Source organism: Papilio machaon, chromosome 19 (assembly GCF_912999745.1).
Source record: "Papilio machaon chromosome 19, ilPapMach1.1, whole genome shotgun sequence".
Taxonomy (NCBI): Eukaryota; Metazoa; Arthropoda; class Insecta; order Lepidoptera; family Papilionidae; genus Papilio; species Papilio machaon.
Window position 1 is genome coordinate 5,321,955 of NC_060004.1, and position 21,962 is coordinate 5,343,916.

Consider the following 21,962-nt stretch of genomic DNA (forward strand, 5'->3'; position numbering starts at 1 on the left):
TTGTTGGATCCTTTAACCTCGAAACATCTATTCCTTGCCTTTTAGATTTAGGTTTTATAATTTTCATATAGCAGCGAAGAGATGCAACTAAGGGGTTGTGATCAGATCCGATATCCGCACCAGGGTACGTTTTGACTGATGTTAAACTGTTGCGATATCTTTTGTTAATAAGTATGTAGTCTATTTGATTACGTACGATTTTGCTAGGCGAATGCAGTGGAGACGTCCAAGTGTACAGTCTCCTTTTTGGTTGTTTAAATTGGGTGTTGGAAATAACTAGCCCGTGTTCTTCACAGAATTGTATAAGTCGATCACCTCGATCGTTTCTTTTTCCTAGTCCAAACGGTCCAACTATATCTGACAACCTACCCTCTCCGATTTTTGCATTAAAATCACCTTGAACGAGAATGATATTACGTAGATTAAGATGTTTAAAAGCGTATTCTACTTTGTCGTAAAAAAGTTCATTATCCTCGTCAGATGCTTCGGCAGTAGGTGCATAAACCTGGACAATCTGTATATTTCTTGGTTTAGCTTTTAATTCTAGGACTAAAACTCTGTCGCATATTGGTAGAAAACTGGTGACGAGCGGTTGTAGGCGTCTGTTAATGATAATAGCCACACCATTATAATGATTCTTGTCAATGTTTCCACTGTAATAAACTACTGTGTTTTCTCGTACCAATACACCGGTTCCTTGGTGTCTAGATTCGCTCACTCCAAGAATGTCAATCTTTAGTCTTAGCATTTCCCTTTCGATATTTACCACTTTATACTCGCGGTACATACTTCTGACGTTCCAAGTAGCAATCGTCATGGCTGACCCGGGGATTCTTCGCACCCTCTGACCATTGAAGGCCTGCCGGGGACTGAGGGCCATTGTGTTAGTGTTTTCAGCCATAATGATCTTCCTGGGGATGTATATGTGGTGGTTTCCCGTTTCCTTCCACACGCTGTGCTATTGCCGTACCGATGGACTACATCTCCGCCAATAGCTTCATTTTCCAGAACAGTTCCAGCCAACTAGGCTTCCTCTTCTGAAAATACTGCTACGCAGCTGCCCGTAACAGAGGAGTGCTTATTGGATGGCGGCACGACTCGCCATGTCACAAGGTCATCGTCGGACATATGCAGCATTTTCTAAGCAACACTTTCCTAAGGTGTCACCACTGCATCCTGCTACCTTGCCGCTGATTGGTCGGGGACTGCCAAAGCAGCTAGCTGGAATATCTCCCAGCCGTTCCATGATCCGCCACCTATGGACCCCGGTAGTAGCCTACAGCTCAGCCCTACCTTTTAATTCCTCGCGGACGGTTTCGCCGGTGACAGCTTAAATGTGGTAATGTGAAATTATAGCCCTAATGGTGTCTGCTGTATGATTCTATGCAAGCATTTGCTCGTTTAAATAACTGGTTAATTCTGGTTCATGATTGATTTCATTTACCTAACAGAGTATAACACTTGATCAGCTTTCTTGATTGCGTGTTTCCGTTTCAAGGTATTTCTCTCGTTTCTAAGGGGATTTTCACTATTTTTAAATGTCGTCATCTAAACGTAATTCGAACTTTATTTTGAGTTTTCGGATTTGACTAACTTTATAATGAAGTCATTTGAATTTATTTTTTCATCTGCTAACACAAAAAAATCCTTTCTTTCATTATTTTATACTTTCGATGGTGTTCACAGACTACGTCTTTTATGTGATTCTAACTGACTTCTAGGTCTTATGGTACTTATTACCTATATGTCGGCTTTTGTTTTTTTGTGTAAACGGCACTTGTGTAACTGCTATTAATGTTGTTGTTAGATTTTCTCTTTTTACCTGAACACCATTGTAATTCCTTATTGTGTTCGTATTATGAAGTTTTTGTTGCTAACAGGAAAAACTCTATACAGATCGTTTTTTTTTTTTGTTTGGGTTTTTGCACCTGTTATTTCATTCATCGTTTCTTTTGTATAGAATTTCTATGTTGTTGTCTCTTTCTACTTTGATTTGGTTGAGAAACTTTAAAATGTATTTGATGTTACCTGTCGACTTTAAATGTTTCCTAAGAAAATTTGAAGATTTGTTAAGAATAAGGGTAAACTCAACTACGTTTTTGTTCCACTAAAGAAGGTTTGACTAAAAAGCAAATCTTTTGACAGCTTTTTCGAACTATGGATTTTTAGATCGCCCCTGAGTTGAAGTTAAGGTTAAAATACCTATGTATTTATATTACGAAGTGTAATGAAATCAAGTGCAATATAAACTAAAATATTATAGATATATCCTGAGAATATAAAAAAATTACCTATTGTTATTTATAATTCAGGATATAAAGTATATAATAGGAAAAATGGCATAAATCCATTCTTGTAAATGGGTAATAAATAAGGGGTTTAGATTATCCATCGTGCTACATAATGCCATTGGGCGCCAGCCAGACGACTAATATTGAAAATATAAACACATACATGTCTTCATCGAAAATCAATGTTATATTATATGTATCAAAAATACACGGCAAATGTATGTACATAGTTTTTACTAGTAAAAATAAAATTATTTTTATTAACTTTTAGAAATTAGATAATTAACAGAGAACGTTTTCTTAATGACTTCTCTACCGCATTGAGTTGTGAACGATTTCTTAAATTGTCTCTTGGTGTAGATTTCGCACTGTAATTAACAAATTAAGGTTTTTCTCCCGAAGAAATGAGCATTCTCATAAAATGGTACATAAGTTTATGTTCAAAGTTGTTACGTTTTCCAATAATCAAGAGGTAAAATTTCTATAAATTTTTATACAAATTCCTCTGGATAAAGAGTAGTTTAGTTAGTATTATGTATCTCTCTAGAGATATCTATAATCTATGTGTACATAATTTATTATTGACGTACGCTTGGAAAAATATGTACAGTAAAGTGAAAATTAAAACATATTATTATTTTCATTCTTGGAGTTACTTAATTATGTTGGAATTTATGTTATGTACCTATTATAATTATATAATTTGTTTACAGTAGTAAAGGTTTGTAAAATTCTTATCGTTATTTGTAACCTCATTATTTTCAACAAATAGAGTCACGCCTACCTTTACAATAAAAATACAATAGGCGGGGGCGTATTTTATGCCTCTTCCTCTACCAAAATCTTCGCTTCGCTGTATTGATATCTCTTTTTTGTCAAAGATAATGACAGGTATGAAGATATCTTTTATACAGAGATTTTAGTCTCAGAAACCCACGGTTAGTCGATGAACTGAAGAAAATAAGATAGAACCTAAAAATACATAAGACTTAAGGTCCTTCAAAAAGCAAGCGTATCACCTTCTTAAAGGCCGCCAACGCAACTGCGGTTCATCTTGTATTGCAGATGTCCATGTGCGTTGATGAACGAACACCTTGGTGTTCCGCCTGCTCGTTTGCCCTCTTATCTTGTATAAAAACATTCTTCAATTTAATTACTTTGTTTTGGAAAATGTTAAGCGAAAGGCACCCAAATTATCTATCTTCTATCCTGTTAGTGCATTTGAATAAAAAATACGTATGTGTTTTTTCTAATATTAGACATGGTGGTTGTTAGTGACGTCACGAGATGGTTTTCAGGTAGCCAAGGTAGCAAAGGTTCACCATCACGACGAATATTGACAGTATTTGTGACCTCATTAATTACTACGTTACTTTAATATCTACGTCAGAAATTGATAAAAATGTAACAACGACGTCAGGATTCGCATGATACACGTCAGTACTGTAATTGTTGTGTTGTTAAAAGTTGACGTCACTTCAACTGTTTTTGATATTAACCTAATCTTATCTGCAATGAAATTTAACGCCGATAACTGCGTTGACCGATTTTATTATGGGTGGTGATATCTGTTAAATTGTATAATTCCTAATGAATGTTTCACGTTTATTTATAACGTAAAGTTTGTTCATTTAAGGTTAAAATTATCAAGCAAAAACTAACATGTGTGACCTGCTTTAAATAATCATGTTATAGGGACCATAATGGTAAAACGATAACATTATGATCTTTTTTTATTGTACAAAGTCTTAATCCTTAAAGAGAGATATGTCATTAAACGACTAGCGTAGAGCGATGGTTATCCGATAACATGTGTCCTCTAATGATGACGAAATCGCTTTCTATACAAAATCCAATGCCATCCAATGCTACAGTACAATTATGAACTGAGAAATATGTGTAGTACCTATAGAAGAGCATCGGTGGATTGTAAACTGCATTATTGATAGTCAGTTGTTTCTATTTTAAACTAGCTTTTACCCGCGACTCCGTCCGCGCGGAATAAAAAATAGAAAACGGGGTAAAAATCATCCTATGTCCGTTTCCTGGTTCTAAGCTACCTGCCCACCAATTTTCAGTCAAATCGATTCAGCCGTTCTTGAGTTATATATAGTGTAACTAACACGACTTTCTTTTATATATATAGATTAACGTGTGCTTTTTGTTTGCATAGCCGGCAGTGGGCCCTTCAGGGGCCATCAGCAAAGTGCACAAATCGGATCGCAAGATCGGCCATCGGCGTGTCGGCGAGGGCGGCGAGATCACCTATAAGAAGATTCAGTCCTCGCAGATTATGGCATCCATACAACTTGGTAAGTGAAACAACACACGCCTGTGACCTTAAGAAGTAGGCAGGTGTTGCAGATTTCTATTTGGTGAAGTCATAGAACACCTCTGTCTTCCACATTCATATATCGATGAAGGTCTTCTTTAGACACCAATCTGGAATTAATCGATGTTTAAGATGATCCTACTTAATCGTTATACATAAAACAATGAAAATGGTTTTGAATGAATTTACTTAACATCAAAAACTAGGTAAAGAGTTGAGAATAACTTCACAGAATTTTCTTTTAATGCTTCCAATTCAAAAATCTTCCTTTGCACTATCGGCTGAGTCTATAAATGTTAGATTTATGTTGTTTGTTTTGGCCGGCCCGTGGTCGTTAACACTTAACCAAACGGCTTGAGTGCTGGTATATAAGCCCGTATGACGTCATATGGGACATATAGCACCAATGTGTTTACTTATAATCGTAGACTAATAAAGTATCTTAAATGTTATTTTCAAAAAATTATATGTATTTCGCAACACTTTGTCTTTAGTGAATAGTGAGTGTGAGGCATTTTACATAGTTTTTTTTTCTCGTCCTCAATAGTTTGGTCTGATTTTAAAATCAGATTTTCATACTATCTTTTACATATACTCGTATATCGAGGGAAAGCGCACATAAATAATAAATTTAAAATAATTTTTCGTGTTTTAAATGAAAACATTAAATGGATTATGTAATTGCCCATTTTTTGGCTAGAAATATTAAATAAAGTGATGTTTTATTTAAATGAAGTTGATAAGATGAAATATAGAAATTTGCGACTAAAAACAAATCATCTATGAGATGTCAATGTTTTAGTTTCATATCTTTTTTATTCGTAACGATAATGGAATTTGTGTTTGATAATTTTGTTTTTAACGATTTATTTGAATTATGTTACGAAATATTTTTTTTATAGTCGGATGAATCATGTAACAACATTTGCTACAAAATAAAGTAGGTAACTATGTGATAATATCGCATGTTCATCTTTATCGAATAGTTTTATAAAGATTTTCTTTACTCAGGGATTCGAAAAGATAAAGGATCCTATCGGGTTATATTTCAAACAAGCAAGCTGAGGAATTTTCGTTTTATATTTGAAACTCACCTCTCAGCAGAGCCGGAACATCGCTTTGAATTTCAATAATTCAACACCGGACCCAATTTACTTAAAGCCGCATTCACATTTGCCTGACGTGTCGTGTCGTGATGCTTTCTGTCGTGATGGCTACTGTTCACATCTATGTGACGCGTTATGACGCATTTTTAATCAGTTCCGTTATAGCTCTCGGAGAGTTTACACATTCGCAATGTTTTTTCATGAATCATCCGATTCGGATTCAGATTATGAAGAAGATATGCAGTTATTGGCACTGGCAACACTTCTAATAAAACAAAAAAAGAGAAGAAGATATTGGATACATCCATTAAATACAAAAAGATAATTTAGTTTTAATAGATTGATCCTTATATTGTTTACATTTTGTATCATAAATCGCTTTATATTGTCGTACGTACTCGATCAGCTCGTCGTCCATACCTTCTGACGCGTCACAACACGACACGTGCGCGTGCACACTAGTCCGACCCGCTGTGTCGTGTCGCTGCGCCGTCCCCCGCACCTCACCCAACTGACGCGGACCGGGATCGCTACTGACGCGACACGACACAAGCCATCACGACACACTGCGTCAGAGAAGTGTGCACGCAACCATATTAATTGTATGAGACCGATACCTTTCTGACGCATCACGACACAACACGTCAGGCAAATGTGAACGCGGCTTAATATTTTACGGACGGTAGTTTCCGCTACCGAAATATATGTGTACTTTTTTCAATGACACTATGTTAACTGGTAATACTTGCTTCCCAGTGTTCCCCGTTGGACCAATCTGCTTTTCAATCAATCGGACCATTGGGATTTTATCCCATCGGGCCGATCGGCGCAACGGGAAACACGTCGGCCTAACCGCTGTCAAAATGCGATAAATTTACCCGCAATCAACTGCGGCCGAAGAGCGGCCGTGTTTACAAAACATTCGAGTATGCGTAAACTGTATACCATTTATACAGCCGTAGTTTATAGCCGGAGCTGTTCTATGTAAGACACGATGTTTTATTGACTTAAGAAATTATACTATTCAAGGTCCAATAATTTTCTAATAACAATTTATGCGATCCCTTTTAAGATCTATATATTTTTTATATCATAAGATAGCAAACGTTATTGTTAATACAACTAAGTGATATTTGGAACACGCTTAATAGTTTTAGATACGTTGCCTATTTGTAGGTATACAGAATATGGACATTTGCCTTTACAACATGCTATTTGCATTTCTTAAATTTTCAATCGTTTGTGTTCTCAGTCTTGCTTTAAGCGCAATACTTTGATCACACTTAGTTTAGCTGTGTTTTTTCGTTTCGGCATTATTCCCGATTACAATGCCAGGTTCTCGTCGTCATATGGATGTGGAAACTTCGACAAGGGCAGTTCTTTTGCTTCAAGAGGGAGAATCGCAAAGATCGGTTGCATCTCGCCTTGGTGTGTCACGGCGAGCCATTCGAAACGTATGGGAGCGGTTCCAGGAGACAGGTAGTGTGGCTAGAAGACCTGGATCAGGAAGGATTCGAGCCACAACTGCTCAAGAAGACCGGTACATTCGATTGACTGCGCGCCGGGACCGCACGACAACCGCCCGGACCTTGCAATCCCGGCTAAGGCAATCTACTGGCACACGCGTTAGTGGTCAAACCATTCGGAATCGACTCCACGAGGACGGGCAACATTCTAGGATGCGTGTTATTCGTCTAAAATTAACAAGGACTCACCGGGCAGCACGTTTGAGGTTTGCACGTGAGCATTTGCACTGGACCATGGACAATTGGAGGACAGTACTCTTTTCAGACGAGTGTAAAGTCAAGTTTTTTAGCGACGACAAACGTGTACGTGTGTGGAGAAGAGAAGGAGAACGTTTTACTGAACCATGCATGCACGGTACTGATCGTTTTGGGGGCCCGAGTGTGATGATATGGGGCGGTATAAGCTTGTTAGGCAAAACAGAGCTGGTGATCTTGAACGAAGGCACGGTCACTGCAGCCAGTTACGTCGAGCAAGTAATCCGACCTCATATCATCCCATATTCACAAAGAGTAGGTGATAATTTTGTGTTTATGCAAGACAACGCTCGTGCGCATACAGCTAGGGTCACTCAGAGGGCACTTTCTGATGCCAATATCTCGGTTTTACCTTGGCCAGCAATGAGTCCCGATCTCAACCCGGTTGAGCATTTATGGGATCAATTGAAAAGAAGTCTTAAAGAGACCCATAGCCACGTTAACAGCCAACAGGACTTCATAAACGCGCTGAAACTCTGTTGGGAACGAATACCCGACCAAAACATCACTCATCTGATTGAGAGTGTTCCAGATAGGCTCAGAGAGTGCATACGGAGCAAAGGAGGTCCTACTCGATACTAAAGAAAAGCTCCCGGCAAGTTTATTAAAAACAAACAGTGACTATAAAAGTTTTTATTGACAGTCTACTTAGTGCTCATTTTCTCTAAAAATGAGTATTTGAGTGTATTGCGATAAAGTTAAACAATTCAAACGTTATTTTGTGTTTACTTAATGTGTAAAACCCTAATTCAACATCGACTAATTGTAAAAATTTAATAATCATGTATGCACATAAATTAAGGGGCAAAAAGATGGTGGGCCCTATTTTGTTTTGAGTAGTATATAATAGTATTTTTAGTTTATTTATGAACATTGAATTTTTTGCACGTGTTAGTGTTCCAAGTAATGAGTATAATTGATAAAGCGTGTAGTATTGTGTTCCGATTTCACAATATTATAACTGTGTGATAGACGTTGTAATAAAATTATTTTGATACTAGCTATCGCCCGCGACTCCGTCCGAATGAAATTTAAAAAAAAACAAATAACTATGTGTAATAGCCTATGTGTTCTTCCAGTTGAGCCGTTCTGGAGATGCCTTCAAACAAACATCCATCCATCCAAACATTCGCATTTATAATATTAAGTGCCTGCAATAAAATGATCAAATTATGTTGCAAGTAACACTTTAAAGTACGATGTCCTGTCGAACGTACAGCTGCCAATAAATTGGTATTGCACTGCAATTGGATTTAAAGCGGACCGGGATTAATTTAAGCCAATTACCTTTGCATGTAATTGAATTAGTGTTGCTCGTTTTTCATACGCCCTATATGTTGCATTTACTTAGTGCTGTCACAGTCTAGCTTAGGGCTCAGATTTATGTTCAGTCGAACCCGGTTACGCGAGAAAAATATCACCTCCCATGGACTCTAGATTATCCAGGTTCAATTTTATTTATTGTCGTAACTTACCAATCTCGTAACACAAGTATAACATTTTAGGTAATCAGAAAACAATACGTTTTTGTACAGAAGCTTTGTCAGTCAATGGAAGGTTATGATTATGAAGCTTGTTGCCCGACAACAAAATTTAATAAAGTGACAATATCGTCTTAAGATGGCGTGTTCTAAACCTCAATGCAAGATAAGTATGAGTGAATTGGAAACTAGGTGGTGTTTCCCGTTGAGCCCATCGGTTTACCGATCAACTGGCCCAACGGGAAACACCCACACTAGATACTTGATTATCAAGATAATCGATTCATTTTTTTATTAATACGGACTATATGTTAAATTCTCAGTCACACTCTTTAGGGACATGCTATACAAGTTAGGGGCGCAAGACATTATGGTCGTATCGCTTACTTCCTTTCAGGGTTATTAGATGTAATGGACTTTGCCACCGCCGTACAGTCGGTGTAGTATCTCTCATAAGTTACGTAACTTGGTACATTACAAGTTACTGCGTAACTTATGTTAATCGCCGTATGGATCTTAAGACTTCAAAGTGCCGCTCTCTGTTTCATTACAGAGAGCAAATCGCCTGACCGCTAACCCACTTCTCATAGTTAGCGTGTTGGGAGTCGTCTGTTGCAAGGTCGGCGCGCGTTAATTGATCACCCGCTGCATTATATTGGACTCTACATCCACCTAATTAGAGACGAGTTTTCATTGACACATTGCCAGCTTCATTATACAGCGTGCTTGCAAATTGTCTACGTTACTTGATTATTTGTATGCAGTTTTATTTTTTTGTTGTGTGTGTTAACTATTGTTATGTGCCTTGAAAATTGTTAAGGATTTAAGTTGAGAACTTGCGTCTTTGAGTTTTTTTTTATATCAAAAGATGAACGAGCAAGCGGTTATTTGAATACGCCTAAATAGCAAAGCGATTTCTGCCCATTGATACCCGCCATTGCAGATGCATTGCCTACCTTTAATCGACAGAGGAGGAAGAGGGTACATCTCCTTCCTATGCGTCCCCTCCTACGTCAAATCCACTTTAATTTCCCATCCCTTATAAGAAAAGGGTGGGAAAGGGGATTAAAATTAGGCTTCCGGCACGCACAAAGACACAGGTGAAGCAGAAAAGACACAGATGTTTTGTTTAAATTCTTTACTATGTAGAAGGCAAAAGGGTCCAGTTTATTATCATGAACCGATATTTTACTTAGTAATTTTCAATGTAAGTTTTACGAAACGAAGAATTAATGATGTAAGCTTCGTGGGATTTAAATTTCTGGCTTCTATATCTTGTATCCTGTTTTCATTCATTTTTTACAAGTACATAATACATTTCTCATCTCAAAATTTCAAAAACATTTTCTAAAATGTTTACTGTCTCGTATATACTTGCAACATACGATTATAACTTCAATATAACTTTATGTAATCTTACTTCTTACTAATATTATGAATGTGAAGGTTTGGATGGATGGATGTTTATTAAAAGATATCTCCAGAACGGCTGTATGGATCTCGCTGAAATTTGGCATAGATGTAGATGATAATCTGGAAGACCACATAGGCTACTACATTAAATATTTGTCGTTTTTAATTTAACATTGTCGCTTTATATAGCGGCCCACGCGATTCATGCGCCTCCTCCGATGCCCACTCGTGTGTTATGCCATCTCATCAACACAACACAAATGATGTGCGCTTTTAATCCGTTATGCTTGTATCACACGTGGGCAGAACAAAGAGACGGAACAGTAAACAGTGCTGTTATTGAACGCACTTGCGAAACAGAAGGGTACCACATTTTTGGCCGGAAGTGTGTATTAAAATCGATACCAAAAATTGTGTTTTGCACACCGTATCTTAATTTGCGAGCGGCCATTTCGTTTGAAGAGCATTATACTATGATTGTATGCATATGAACAAGCAACGTCCCTCAATTAAAATTGCAGAGTGAATCATGAGCTATGTTCGTACAAGTTCGATCGTTCGCTTTTAGTCATTGTCATTGTTTGCGTGTTCGATTGGGGTTTATCTGACGCAGAGAGGAAGCTGTTTTATGTATCGTAATAGCAAAACATTTATAATTGTGATTAGGTAAATTAGTTCTAATGGACAATTCGAATTTGTGAAGACCTGTACTAAAAGCAAATTCTGAATGTGATATGTATGAAATATTTTGTTTGGTGTGTAGAGATATTACTGTTGATATTTTTTCGTCTAATAAACAGGAGATATGAAAGATAATGTACTTTCCTGTATGTTTTAAAACCTAGATAATGCTGTGAAATAAATATGACGTATTTTGTTTAACATTGTTAGTGTACAAACTGTGCGTTTCCACATCAGTAAACTTATACAAAACATATTATAAACCAGTCTTGTTGTAACAATGTTTTTGTACAGGTAATGACAGTGGGAACCCACGATGAGTAACTATCGAACCACGATGATTGATAATGTTTAACCCGTCCAATACGTTCACAGATAGTCCTATTGTTTGCTGTCAGTGTTAAGTTTCGTTGTCAGAAATACGACAAAATAAAGACAATAAAGTTACACAACTTACAGACACTCAGAATTGTTTTAACGGTTACGTAAGCAAAGATGTTAGATTGACACGCCTTTACTTTATAGGTATTCCTTAAGTAATAAACCTCGTTAAGTACTAACACCCTTCAAAATGTGCAGTTGTCGTGGAGTGCGACAGTTAATGTTCAGTAACAATTTTATATTTTAAACAATAATTATCCAAAGTTCTTTTACTGCTATAGCGCAATTTTGTTGTTAAACATTTTGAGATTCAAATTCAAGCATGTGAATTTTAAGCCTGCTAATTATACAATTAGCGAAGTAAAAACGAGTACGAAGGGCAACTGTAAAATAAACATGATTCACATACCTGTGGAAATAACCTAATTTTAAATATTATACCGTAAAAAAATGAATTTATGATCGCAATTTCCTTTGCCCTTCAATACTAAAACATGTCATTATTATTTAATCTCTCTCGTTTTACGATGAAATTTCGGTTTAAGTTGGAAATTAAATGAAGAAGCCTTTCAACATAAACATGTTTTTTTTTCTGGCGAAACAGCCGTAGAGAAATCACATTGTTATCTCTATTTATACTTCTAAATTGAGAAATATTTATCGAGAATTATATCTCTCCGTAGGGCTGTGTTAGTCATATTTGGCGCCTGGGTATAAGTCAGTTCAGCGCCTCTAAAAGTTGAATGTTCATTGTGTTGGTCAATGGCGTCCTTCAGGGTCCGGCTCCGGGCGCCCTGTAGGCGTAGAGCCCCGCACCCTCTTGCGTACCCAGAGTTATGACGGCCCTGTCTTTCGGCTGGCCATAGTCTTCAACTAAATGTTACTGTGCTAGTTCTATTACTTCGTGTGATGTTCGATCCGCCTAAGAATTTATACTGCATCATTGTTACGTCATAGCTTTAATCTTATCTTTGTTTTGACACATTATATCTACTTTCGGATAGTATTTTCTTGTTTTAATTAAAACAGCCAGTGTAGCCGTGGTTTTAAGAAAGTGAAGTGTTGTGTTAAAAAGTTTATTTTAATTTTTAAACATGGAAACAGGTTAGCGTTAATAGCTATAGGCTGTTCGATATGTATGTGGATATTGTGAATGATTTTGTTTTCTTATAGAAGGAGGTAGGTTTGTGTGTAGTTGTTTTTTTTAATTTAGTAACTTATTTCCGTTCAAATTGTAGGCAAATAAAAATGAAAAGAAATAAAACTGAAAAAGTATATTAACAGTGAAAATTGGCAATAAATTGTGACGGTATAGTTCAGGTTTGGTATGTATTATAGGATCTCTTTTCTTACTAATATTAAGTAGAAAGAAAGTTTAGAGGGATGGATGGATGGACGGATGTTTGTTAGAAGGTTTAGAAGGATGTTTAATGAATTTTGGGAACGGCTCAACGGACTTTGATAAAATTTGGCACATATGTCGAACGTGGTCAGGGAGAACAATAGACTACTTATAATTTTTTTTAATTCCTCACGGACGGTGTCGCGGGCGACAGCTGGTTTAAAATAAAACTTTTAAAAGATGTATGTCCTGTAATGATATGATCATGTTAGATGGGTTGAAAATACCGCTGAGTACAGATACACGATACGACGGAATACCAAAAATCATGGTGGTATGGCATGGAGTTGAAACAAATTGATATACCTAACATGCATGATAGCCGGCGTCATTAAAAAATATCCCAAATTAATATTTGAATGTTACTACGTGGGTCTTCACTGTAGTAACATTATTATTTCAGAGAGGTTTACAGAGATGTCAATATGTATTTTTATGAACATGTAAGCAGTAGAAACTGACGGTTATGCTAACAATTGTGTTTGCGGCCGCTTGTTATCAGCGTTGTTTATGGCATGTTGCTAAATTTTACACTAACCAAATAAATTTTAAGTTCTCGTAGTCTTTTCCTGTTTTACGGGAGACAAATTTAATAGCTTAACTACCCATTAAATCATCATCATGAAAGAAATTATTTAAGACTAGTCTATCCTTTTTTGATTCGCCCGCGAGTGTGTCCGCGCCGAATCAAAAAAGGCTTAATAAATAACCTATGTGTTCTAGTAGATGTTCTACATCTGTGAAAAATTTCATCAAGATCCGTTAAGCCGTTTCGGAGATACCCTCAAACAAACATCGTGGATGGATCTATCCATCCATCCATCTTAAACATTCGCATTTATAATATTAGTAAGATAAAAAGCTATTAATTTAATTCAATGTATATAATTCCCACCACAAAGTGCATTGCGTGTCCCAAGCCAAGAGACATCTTCCCGTGTGTCGCAATCGATTGTGTGAGCACGCTAAGTATGGGGATTTGGCGTCGTTTGCGACATGCGCATCCAATGATGAAACACTCTTAAAACGATGTCATCCTTTTCCTTCTCCTTGTAAAAATTGAGGCAACACGTCTTTGTACAAATGCTTTGGCAAAACTAATGGTTTTAAAAACACATGATGTCTTTTTATCTTATCGCAATACACAGGATGCAGCTACGGTCAGCATCACATTAATATTTAACTGCGGCAAAACAATTCGTTTTAGGGGACGATAAATTTTTTGCACGCTGTATCGCATGAGTGTTAAACCTTGTAAGAAAAAAAGGCAATTTTCTTTACTTTCTTTTAGTGTTTTAGCGTTAAATTATTTGTTGAATTTATTGACAATAATATAATTTAATGGAAAGTTTTATCAGGAAAATGAAACAAGGCTAAAGACTTATAAAACTGATATAAATACCTACTTCTTTTAAGATTAAGTTGTTATTGTCCTTGTCAAAGCGAAGTTTATATATCCGTTCGTAACACAGTCAAACTTACAAAATTTCTGGAACTTCACCTAATATACCAAGATTGCAATTCCTAACACGTTAGTCACTTAGCAATCAACACCTAGTTTTGTGTTATGACGAAACCTGACTAAATTATCTTAATATTAAATAATAATATTAAAATATAAAAGAAAGTCGTGTTAGTTACACTATTTATAACTCAAGAACGACTGAATCGATTTGACTGAAAATTGGTGGGCAGGTAGCTTAGAACCAGGAAACGGACATAGGATAATTTTTACCCCGTTTTCTATTTTTTTATTCCACGCGGACGGAGTCGCGGGTAAAAGTTAGTTATGGATAAAAGTTTTAAATTTCCACTAATGTAATTCTTGAAATTGCCATTGACGAGTTTTTCCGGTGCTTTTGATGTCTGAAGTTGTAATTAAAATGAAAAAGACAAAAGACGATATAATTAAGGCTCAATTTTAAATGTACAGGTTTGTAATTTCGTATTTAATTATTTTTAATTAATCCTCAAAAACGAATTATAAAATGTAGTGTTTAACTTTTAAAGATGTAGCTTAATGAAGGAAATTCCTTGATATAATCCATCCAAGTATTTTTAAAAGTGAGATTTTTTTTATTTTAAAATTACACCGTGTTTGTTATTTCTTGTTTGCTGATACAAATTAGAAATTTTAGTTTTTATTATGGTCTGAAAGGCTACAGTTTACTGATTTTAGACCACTTAGTTACATTTGTAATCTAGATGTTCCGTAATAAAACCGATTTAAGCACTTACTTGTGTATTAGCCAACACAACTTTATTGATATGTGTATCGTAACTTGAGAGCGATAGACCGCTCTAATGGTTCAAGGCCGGTGAGATTTTGCGGTGTCGTGTCTAGACAACAACGTAAGCACTGATTCATTGCACGCTTAGCATGATGACGTAACATTAACACGGAAGGCATTTCTCAATGAAATACCTTTTTTTTTTGTAATTCGGTTCTACGGCAAAGGTAACAGAAGAAAAGACTTGTGAAAGATATATTGCTATTTTTTTTAAGAAATGAAAGGTGTGATTAACTATACTAATATAATGAAGGGGAATGATTTGATTGTTTTTTTTTATAAGAGAAGGGGGCAAACGAGCAGCGGGAACATCAAGGTGTTCATCGACGCCCATGGACATCTGCAATACCAGAGGAATCGCAAATGCGTTGCCGGCCTTTGAGATGGTGATACGCTCTTTTCTTGAAGGACTTGTTTGTTTTTTTTTGCATTGAATAGGCTCAGAAAATACTGAACGGATTGGAAAAAATTCTTTCACTGTTGAGAAGCTACACTATCCCCGGGGTGACGTAAACGATCTTTATTAGGTACTAGTTTTTTTTTAAATTCCGTTCGGACGAATTCGCAGGCAAATATTATGTTTAATATTCCAGTGTATAAGTGCAAAATATTACCCGTTGCAAATATCTTTCTTTTTTCGATATAATTGTATTTTCTTATTATTTCCATTGACATTTAAACAAGGCACTTCATTATCATTCCAGTTCGGTTGTTAAAAAGTTCTTTGGTATAATTGCGCACCGTTGACCGAGTTACAGTTGGCTTGATTAATTAAACTAGTTTTTATCTTATCTTCTAGTACTTCTTCAATTTATTTATGTAATACAGTACTTAGTATGTTAAGTGAAATATCTTTACTTAACTTCTTTTTTTTAAACTTATATATATACTTACATATTGCTTTTATATTGTGATGTTTAATTTGAATGAAATAAATGTATACGTATTCGACTAGCAACTTAATTTTTTATATTCTCATGTTTTTTTATATTTTCATTCATTATTAAATTATATAATACAATAGCGAAATCAATTTACCTGCTAAAATAGCTTTTTAGAACCTCGTTATTCATATTAACAACCTTAAAATATGGCCATCGTAAAAGTATAGTTGTTCTTGACGAACGACTTGCGAATATTAACAGAAGTTGACTTCATCCAGGTCAACGATAATTCTTACTTTGACCTTTTACAGTAAATGCATGTAGTTATTATGAAAGGTAAAAATAAAAAATAAAATGTTGTCCCGAAATTCAAAGTTGCGTAAAATTATTTATTTGTTTTTACATCTTAACCACCAGACGTGTTTCCTTCTTATGTTTACGTGCATGATTAACTTCAAACTTAAACTCATTTAAATTACAATGTTTTGTCATTTAAAATTAGGCAGGTTATTAAAAATATGCCATCTCCATCATAAACCTTGAAAAAAAAAATTAAAAGAAGTTTTTATATCGCGATTTTTGCAGTAGAAACTGACTGTGTTTTTATTTCAGTGTGTCAGTTTTTTAACGTATAACTTGGATTTTGCATACTTACCATTTTTAAGCCTTTAATCACTCTTTCACGGCTCACTTATTCTGAATGCGCACTTTAGGTGATATCCCGTCTTAAGAGCAGACGCCTTTACATTTGAGTACATGTAAATGTATATACAACTGGCTAATACCTTGGCACCCTCGTGATATCGATTTTTTCGATGACTTGAAAGTGTTATAATTAGTGATGTGCCGTAATCGAAGTTCTTGTCGATGAATTTTAAACAGTTTTTTGGCTATAGTTGTTTAACTAACTTCAAATTGTAAATTAACAAATGTGTAATTTAACAAATAACCTGCGAGAGACTGCTGCTCATAGATATCTGCAATTAGTTATGCATTTGATAAATTTAATGTTGTTTAATTATTATACTAGCTTTTGTCCTTGAATTAAAAATCACTAAATATAGTCTATGTTCCTTAATGATAATGTAGCTTTCTAATGGCTTAATATTTTTTGAAATCGGTTCAGTATTTTTTGGGCTTATTCGTTACTTACAAAAATGCAAATCTTTCCTCTTTATTATTTTAGTATAGAATATTAAAGTATAAGTACGGATAACGATTTAACGTTGTTTTCTTGATGTTTTTAGACTCGTACTATTTCCTTAATGTCCCCTAAGACAAGATACAAGAAGATAAACCATTTCTTAGTACGTTAACAAAATAACAATAGCTCCTTTTTAATAGAGTGAAGCTCTAAAGCAGTTTGTAAATGTACAGTATGGTAAAATAAACACTTTAGTACATTAGCTTTAGACAATGAGTTAGATAAGCGGCTAGCCTTGGCGTCGGTAACTTCCTATAAGACAGGAAGTGCGACATTTGCATTTTATGTTAGTAATTTGCATTCCAATCATATTGAAAATCTCATCAATTAATCTAAGCCTAATATGTTGCTGGGAAGCTATTTTATCGTGGCTTTTATACGCACTATGTCATCATTCAGGGAGACGACGAATGTTTTTGTTGTTTCGCTGGTGGAAACGGACGGTTTTGATAATTAAGGACATGTTTGATATTGATTAGAGAAGGAACAAGAATTTTTTTCTTAATAATCTGTGTCTGTCTTATATTATAAATGCAAATATTTATATGGATGGATGGATGGATGGATGTATGTTTGAAGGTATCTCCGGAACGGCTCAACAGATCTTGATGACAATTGCCACAGATGTAGAACATAGTCTGGAAGAACACAAATACTTTTTATTATTTTGTTTTTTTTTTTTTTAATTCCGGAGGTGCTGGCGAACGCTAGTTTTAAATAAATGTATGAGATATTTGTATTTTTACTATTCCAACTTATATCGATGATGTTAGTTCATGTAAATATAGGGAATATCAATATTCGTTAAAAGGCACATTAAGGTTCGGCACTTATCTTGATGACATTTGTCCTTGTTAAATGAAGGTTCAGTTATAAAATTAAAAGATTACATTTAACGTAACTGCTATGTATGATAAAATAATAAACCTTTTAGCTTAATAAGAAAAGTTCATACATGAACTATGGCCGTAACCTTTTTTAGCGTTAGTCGATTAAAAATAGAAAACTCGATAGCAAGCATGAGCATGTTTATATGTGCGAAACACGGCTCTTACGTTAACGTAGCGTTGGCTGGACGTCGCTGCTGTTATGGAACTCGGTTAGTTTTTTTATTCTTAAAAAAAATTCTAACATGCTAGTATTAATTGACAACGTTTTTAATTGTTTTATTGCAGAAATAGTGTATGACTTTACATGTTGGTACTTGCACGTGCAGCTGTAGTAAGAAATTGTTTTTTTTATGTTTCGATTTTTTCGCTTGTTTCGTAAGGTACCAGTTTATAAAAACAACTGTTTCAGATTTTACTATTAACACACTGACTGCCACCAACTTGCCAACTTTTTGCAACTTTTCTTTATTTGTTATCAGGTATCCAACATGCGATCGGTGGTCTCGCCTCGAAGCCCGAGCGCGACCTTCTTATGCAGGACTTCATGACGGTGGAGACGACAAATTTCCCACACGAAGGATCCAACCACACACCCGCCCATCACTACTCTGAGTTCAAGTTTAAGACGTACGCTCCCATCGCGTTCCGATACTTTAGAGATCTCTTCGGCATACAGCCGGATGATTTCTTGGTAAGTATTCAGTTTTTTTTTTTAAGAATATGCCACTTTTGACTGTTAAAATGACATGACAATGACAACTATACATAGTTCTAAATGTACACGTAAACTTTGTAAACAAACAAACATAACCTAGAATGGCGCCATTACACTTTTGTTATTTAATTTTAAGTGTTATATTGTGGATATTATGACATAAGGTTAGTTTCTGCAAACATTTTCTCGCGCAAGGTTTATCCTTTTCTTTTTATAATATAGGTTTACATTGATGAGGCATAGTAGGCATAGTTTAAAGCATCTAGATAGCGTACGAATATTTTACAATCAATTGATTGTTTATCTTATACGCTAAGTGCAGTTGTTTTGATACAAAATCAATTCCATTATTGAAGTATTTTGATTGACACTCGAATAAACATTAACCGATGTTTTGTTTAACACATTCATTACCACCTACTCGCAAAAGAGTTCACTTTAATAGATAAATGAAAATCGTAGTAGCATTTAAAGTGTTAACATGTCTGATTGGTATAATGCAAAATTATGTACTTATATTTTAAGAAGAGAATTCAACAGAATTTCTCTTTATATTCAAAACAAAACAAAGTTACTTAATATCATTATTAAATGTCAATTGTATGCTTTAACTAAAAAAAAAAAAAATGTAGCTGATAATAATCGCTATGCGGTTAACATGTTCTAAAATTAACACTATTGTGGTACTGCTCGGTTAGAATTATCTACATGATTGCACATAGCGGTTGAATAAGCATTATTTAGCTACATAGTTGATTTGTTACGTAAGATGTATTTTTTATTTATCAGTAAATAGTAATTAAAATAATAACCAAAAAGAATACTAATCGATTAACATTTTACACCCTCAAAGCCTTAGTGTATAGCTCTAGTAGTCTCGGTGGTCATAATGAAAATATAGTCGTATTCAATGGATAATGAATATTTTCAATGAAAAACACATTTCTCTGGTTGAACTAATTTTTATTCATTGTCTATGAATTTAATTTGGATATTTTCAGTGTTAAAATTGACGATAAAATTATGTCTGTTTTAAATAAGTTTGTGATTAAAGCCTTATAAAGGCAAAGTTGTTTGTTACAATTTCTCATTTGTATTGATTTGGAATAAAAATCTACTAGTCTTCTAGTTATTTAAAAAAAAATGGGACCCATCAGCAAGCACTTCCTTTCGATTAAAATAATTTATATCAAAATCGGACCACCAGGGGCGGAGATTCCCAGTAACACACATAAAAAAAATACAGTCGAATTGATAACCTCCTTCTTTTTGAAGTTGGTGATACCGTTTCGACGATGACAGATGACTTCTTGCGTCTCGATTTTCGTTAATCCGCAGTCACATAAAGATAAATGACAGAATTGTTAACCGCTTCATTTTCAGATGTCGATGAGCAGCGCACCACTACGCGAGTTGAGCAACCCCGGCGCGTCCGGCAGCATCTTCTACCTGACGAACGACGACGAGTTCATCATTAAGACAGTGCAGCACAAAGAAGGAGAGTTTCTACAGAAATTGTTGCCCGGATACTACTTAAACCTCGATCAGGTATTACAATATTTGTCTACATATTAATTCAAGGATACATATTTAAAAAAAAATGAAAATCAACAGCTCTCCTAAGAAACCGTTAGCCGTTAAGAAGACGGTATAACTATTGCTAGCAATTTTTTTTTTTTATTGAATTCAACCGAACGTTTTGTACGACACGTGTGTTGTTACCGCAGAAATAATTAATTAAATTGAAATAATTAATTAAGAAGTAAATTGTACATCTTACTTCTTACTAATTTTATAATTGCGAATGTTTGGATGTATGGATGGATAGATGTTAGATGCATGGATCTCGCTGAAATTTGGCATAGATGTAGAACACAGTCTGGAAAAATACATAGGCTACTAATTATTTTTTTTTTTAACAACTAGTACCACATAAACTGTCCTTGTTTGACGTCAAAACAGATGCAGTTTAGATCTCACCGGATAATATTTATGTATGATAATAGCTCAACGTTCTTAGTATTATTAACATACAGATAGAAAATACACGCATATCTTGCGTATTACTGTTAATTGATGATTTATTTAATAAGCCAACATCCTCTGAATAAATTCCCATCTGTAGTTGAGTAACATAAAGCTTTAAAACATAGTGTTTACATAGTAATAAATATATTTCGTATTACAAACTTTTTGTATTCTGTACTAACTTTACAAAGACTATCAAATAGAGTTTAATTATCAGTAGAATTATTTTTGTCAGGTGGTAAATAAATAGAAATTTTAAGTTTATCTGTCGCATGCGAAACCAGAAACTAGTAACTAGTATGTAGGTTAATTATGAGGGTTACTGAGGATATTATACTGGAAAATATTATTTGTTGTTGTCATGGCAACCAGTAGTTTTAACTCAGCTCTCTTTCCTCGCCAGAACCCCCGCACGCTCCTACCAAAGTTTTTCGGCTTATACTGCTATCAGTGCAACAGCAAGAATGTGCGGCTGGTCGCCATGAACAATCTGCTGCCCTCTTCGGTCAAGTTGCACCAGAAGTATGATCTCAAAGGATCCACCTACAAGAGGAAGGTAAATGTTTGATACTGTTTGACCCTCAACCAAGTCTATGGAATTTTATCTAAACTTCTAACGTCTGGAAGAATACATAGGCTACTAATTTTTTTAAACGCGCGCGGACGGAGTCGTGGGCGACAGCTTGCCTTTATATAAAACTGCTCCCCAGACAAAGTCAAACTACGAGTAGGGATATTCTCATCTTTGGTACTAATTTCTAAAATACCTCGTGCTTATCACTTTTTCACTAATTTTGACAAGAACATTATATTATTGATAGAATCTTACTTTATCTACGGGCTTTGATTTGTTTATTATCTGTTACTTTTTATTAAGTTAATTATTTAATATAGAATGTAGCGTAATTTTATTTTTTTATTAGGCAAGCAAAACGGAACGACAAAAGAATTCACCAACTTATAAAGATCTGGACTTTATGGAGCATCATCCTGAAGGTATCTTTCTAGAAGCAGACACGTACAATGCGCTCATCAAGACGATGCAGAGAGACTGTCGAGTTTTGGAGAGCTTTAAGGTATTA

General features: G+C 35.1%; 1 protein-coding gene across 14 annotated transcripts in view; it reads left to right on the top strand.

The window, feature by feature from the left end:
* Positions 1–21,962, top strand: part of LOC106715282 (phosphatidylinositol 4-phosphate 5-kinase type-1 alpha) — a 59,053-nt gene that overhangs the window by 12,923 nt on the left and 24,168 nt on the right. For all 14 annotated transcript variants that reach the window (XM_045682611.1, XM_045682605.1, XM_045682606.1 and 11 more), the window contains exons 3-7: positions 4,465–4,603; positions 18,617–18,828; positions 20,236–20,400; positions 21,284–21,436; positions 21,804–21,956. In XM_045682611.1, the coding sequence (XP_045538567.1) occupies positions 4,465–4,603; positions 18,617–18,828; positions 20,236–20,400; positions 21,284–21,436; positions 21,804–21,956 (822 nt within the window). The remainder of the gene's footprint in view (positions 1–4,464; positions 4,604–18,616; positions 18,829–20,235; positions 20,401–21,283; positions 21,437–21,803; positions 21,957–21,962) is intronic.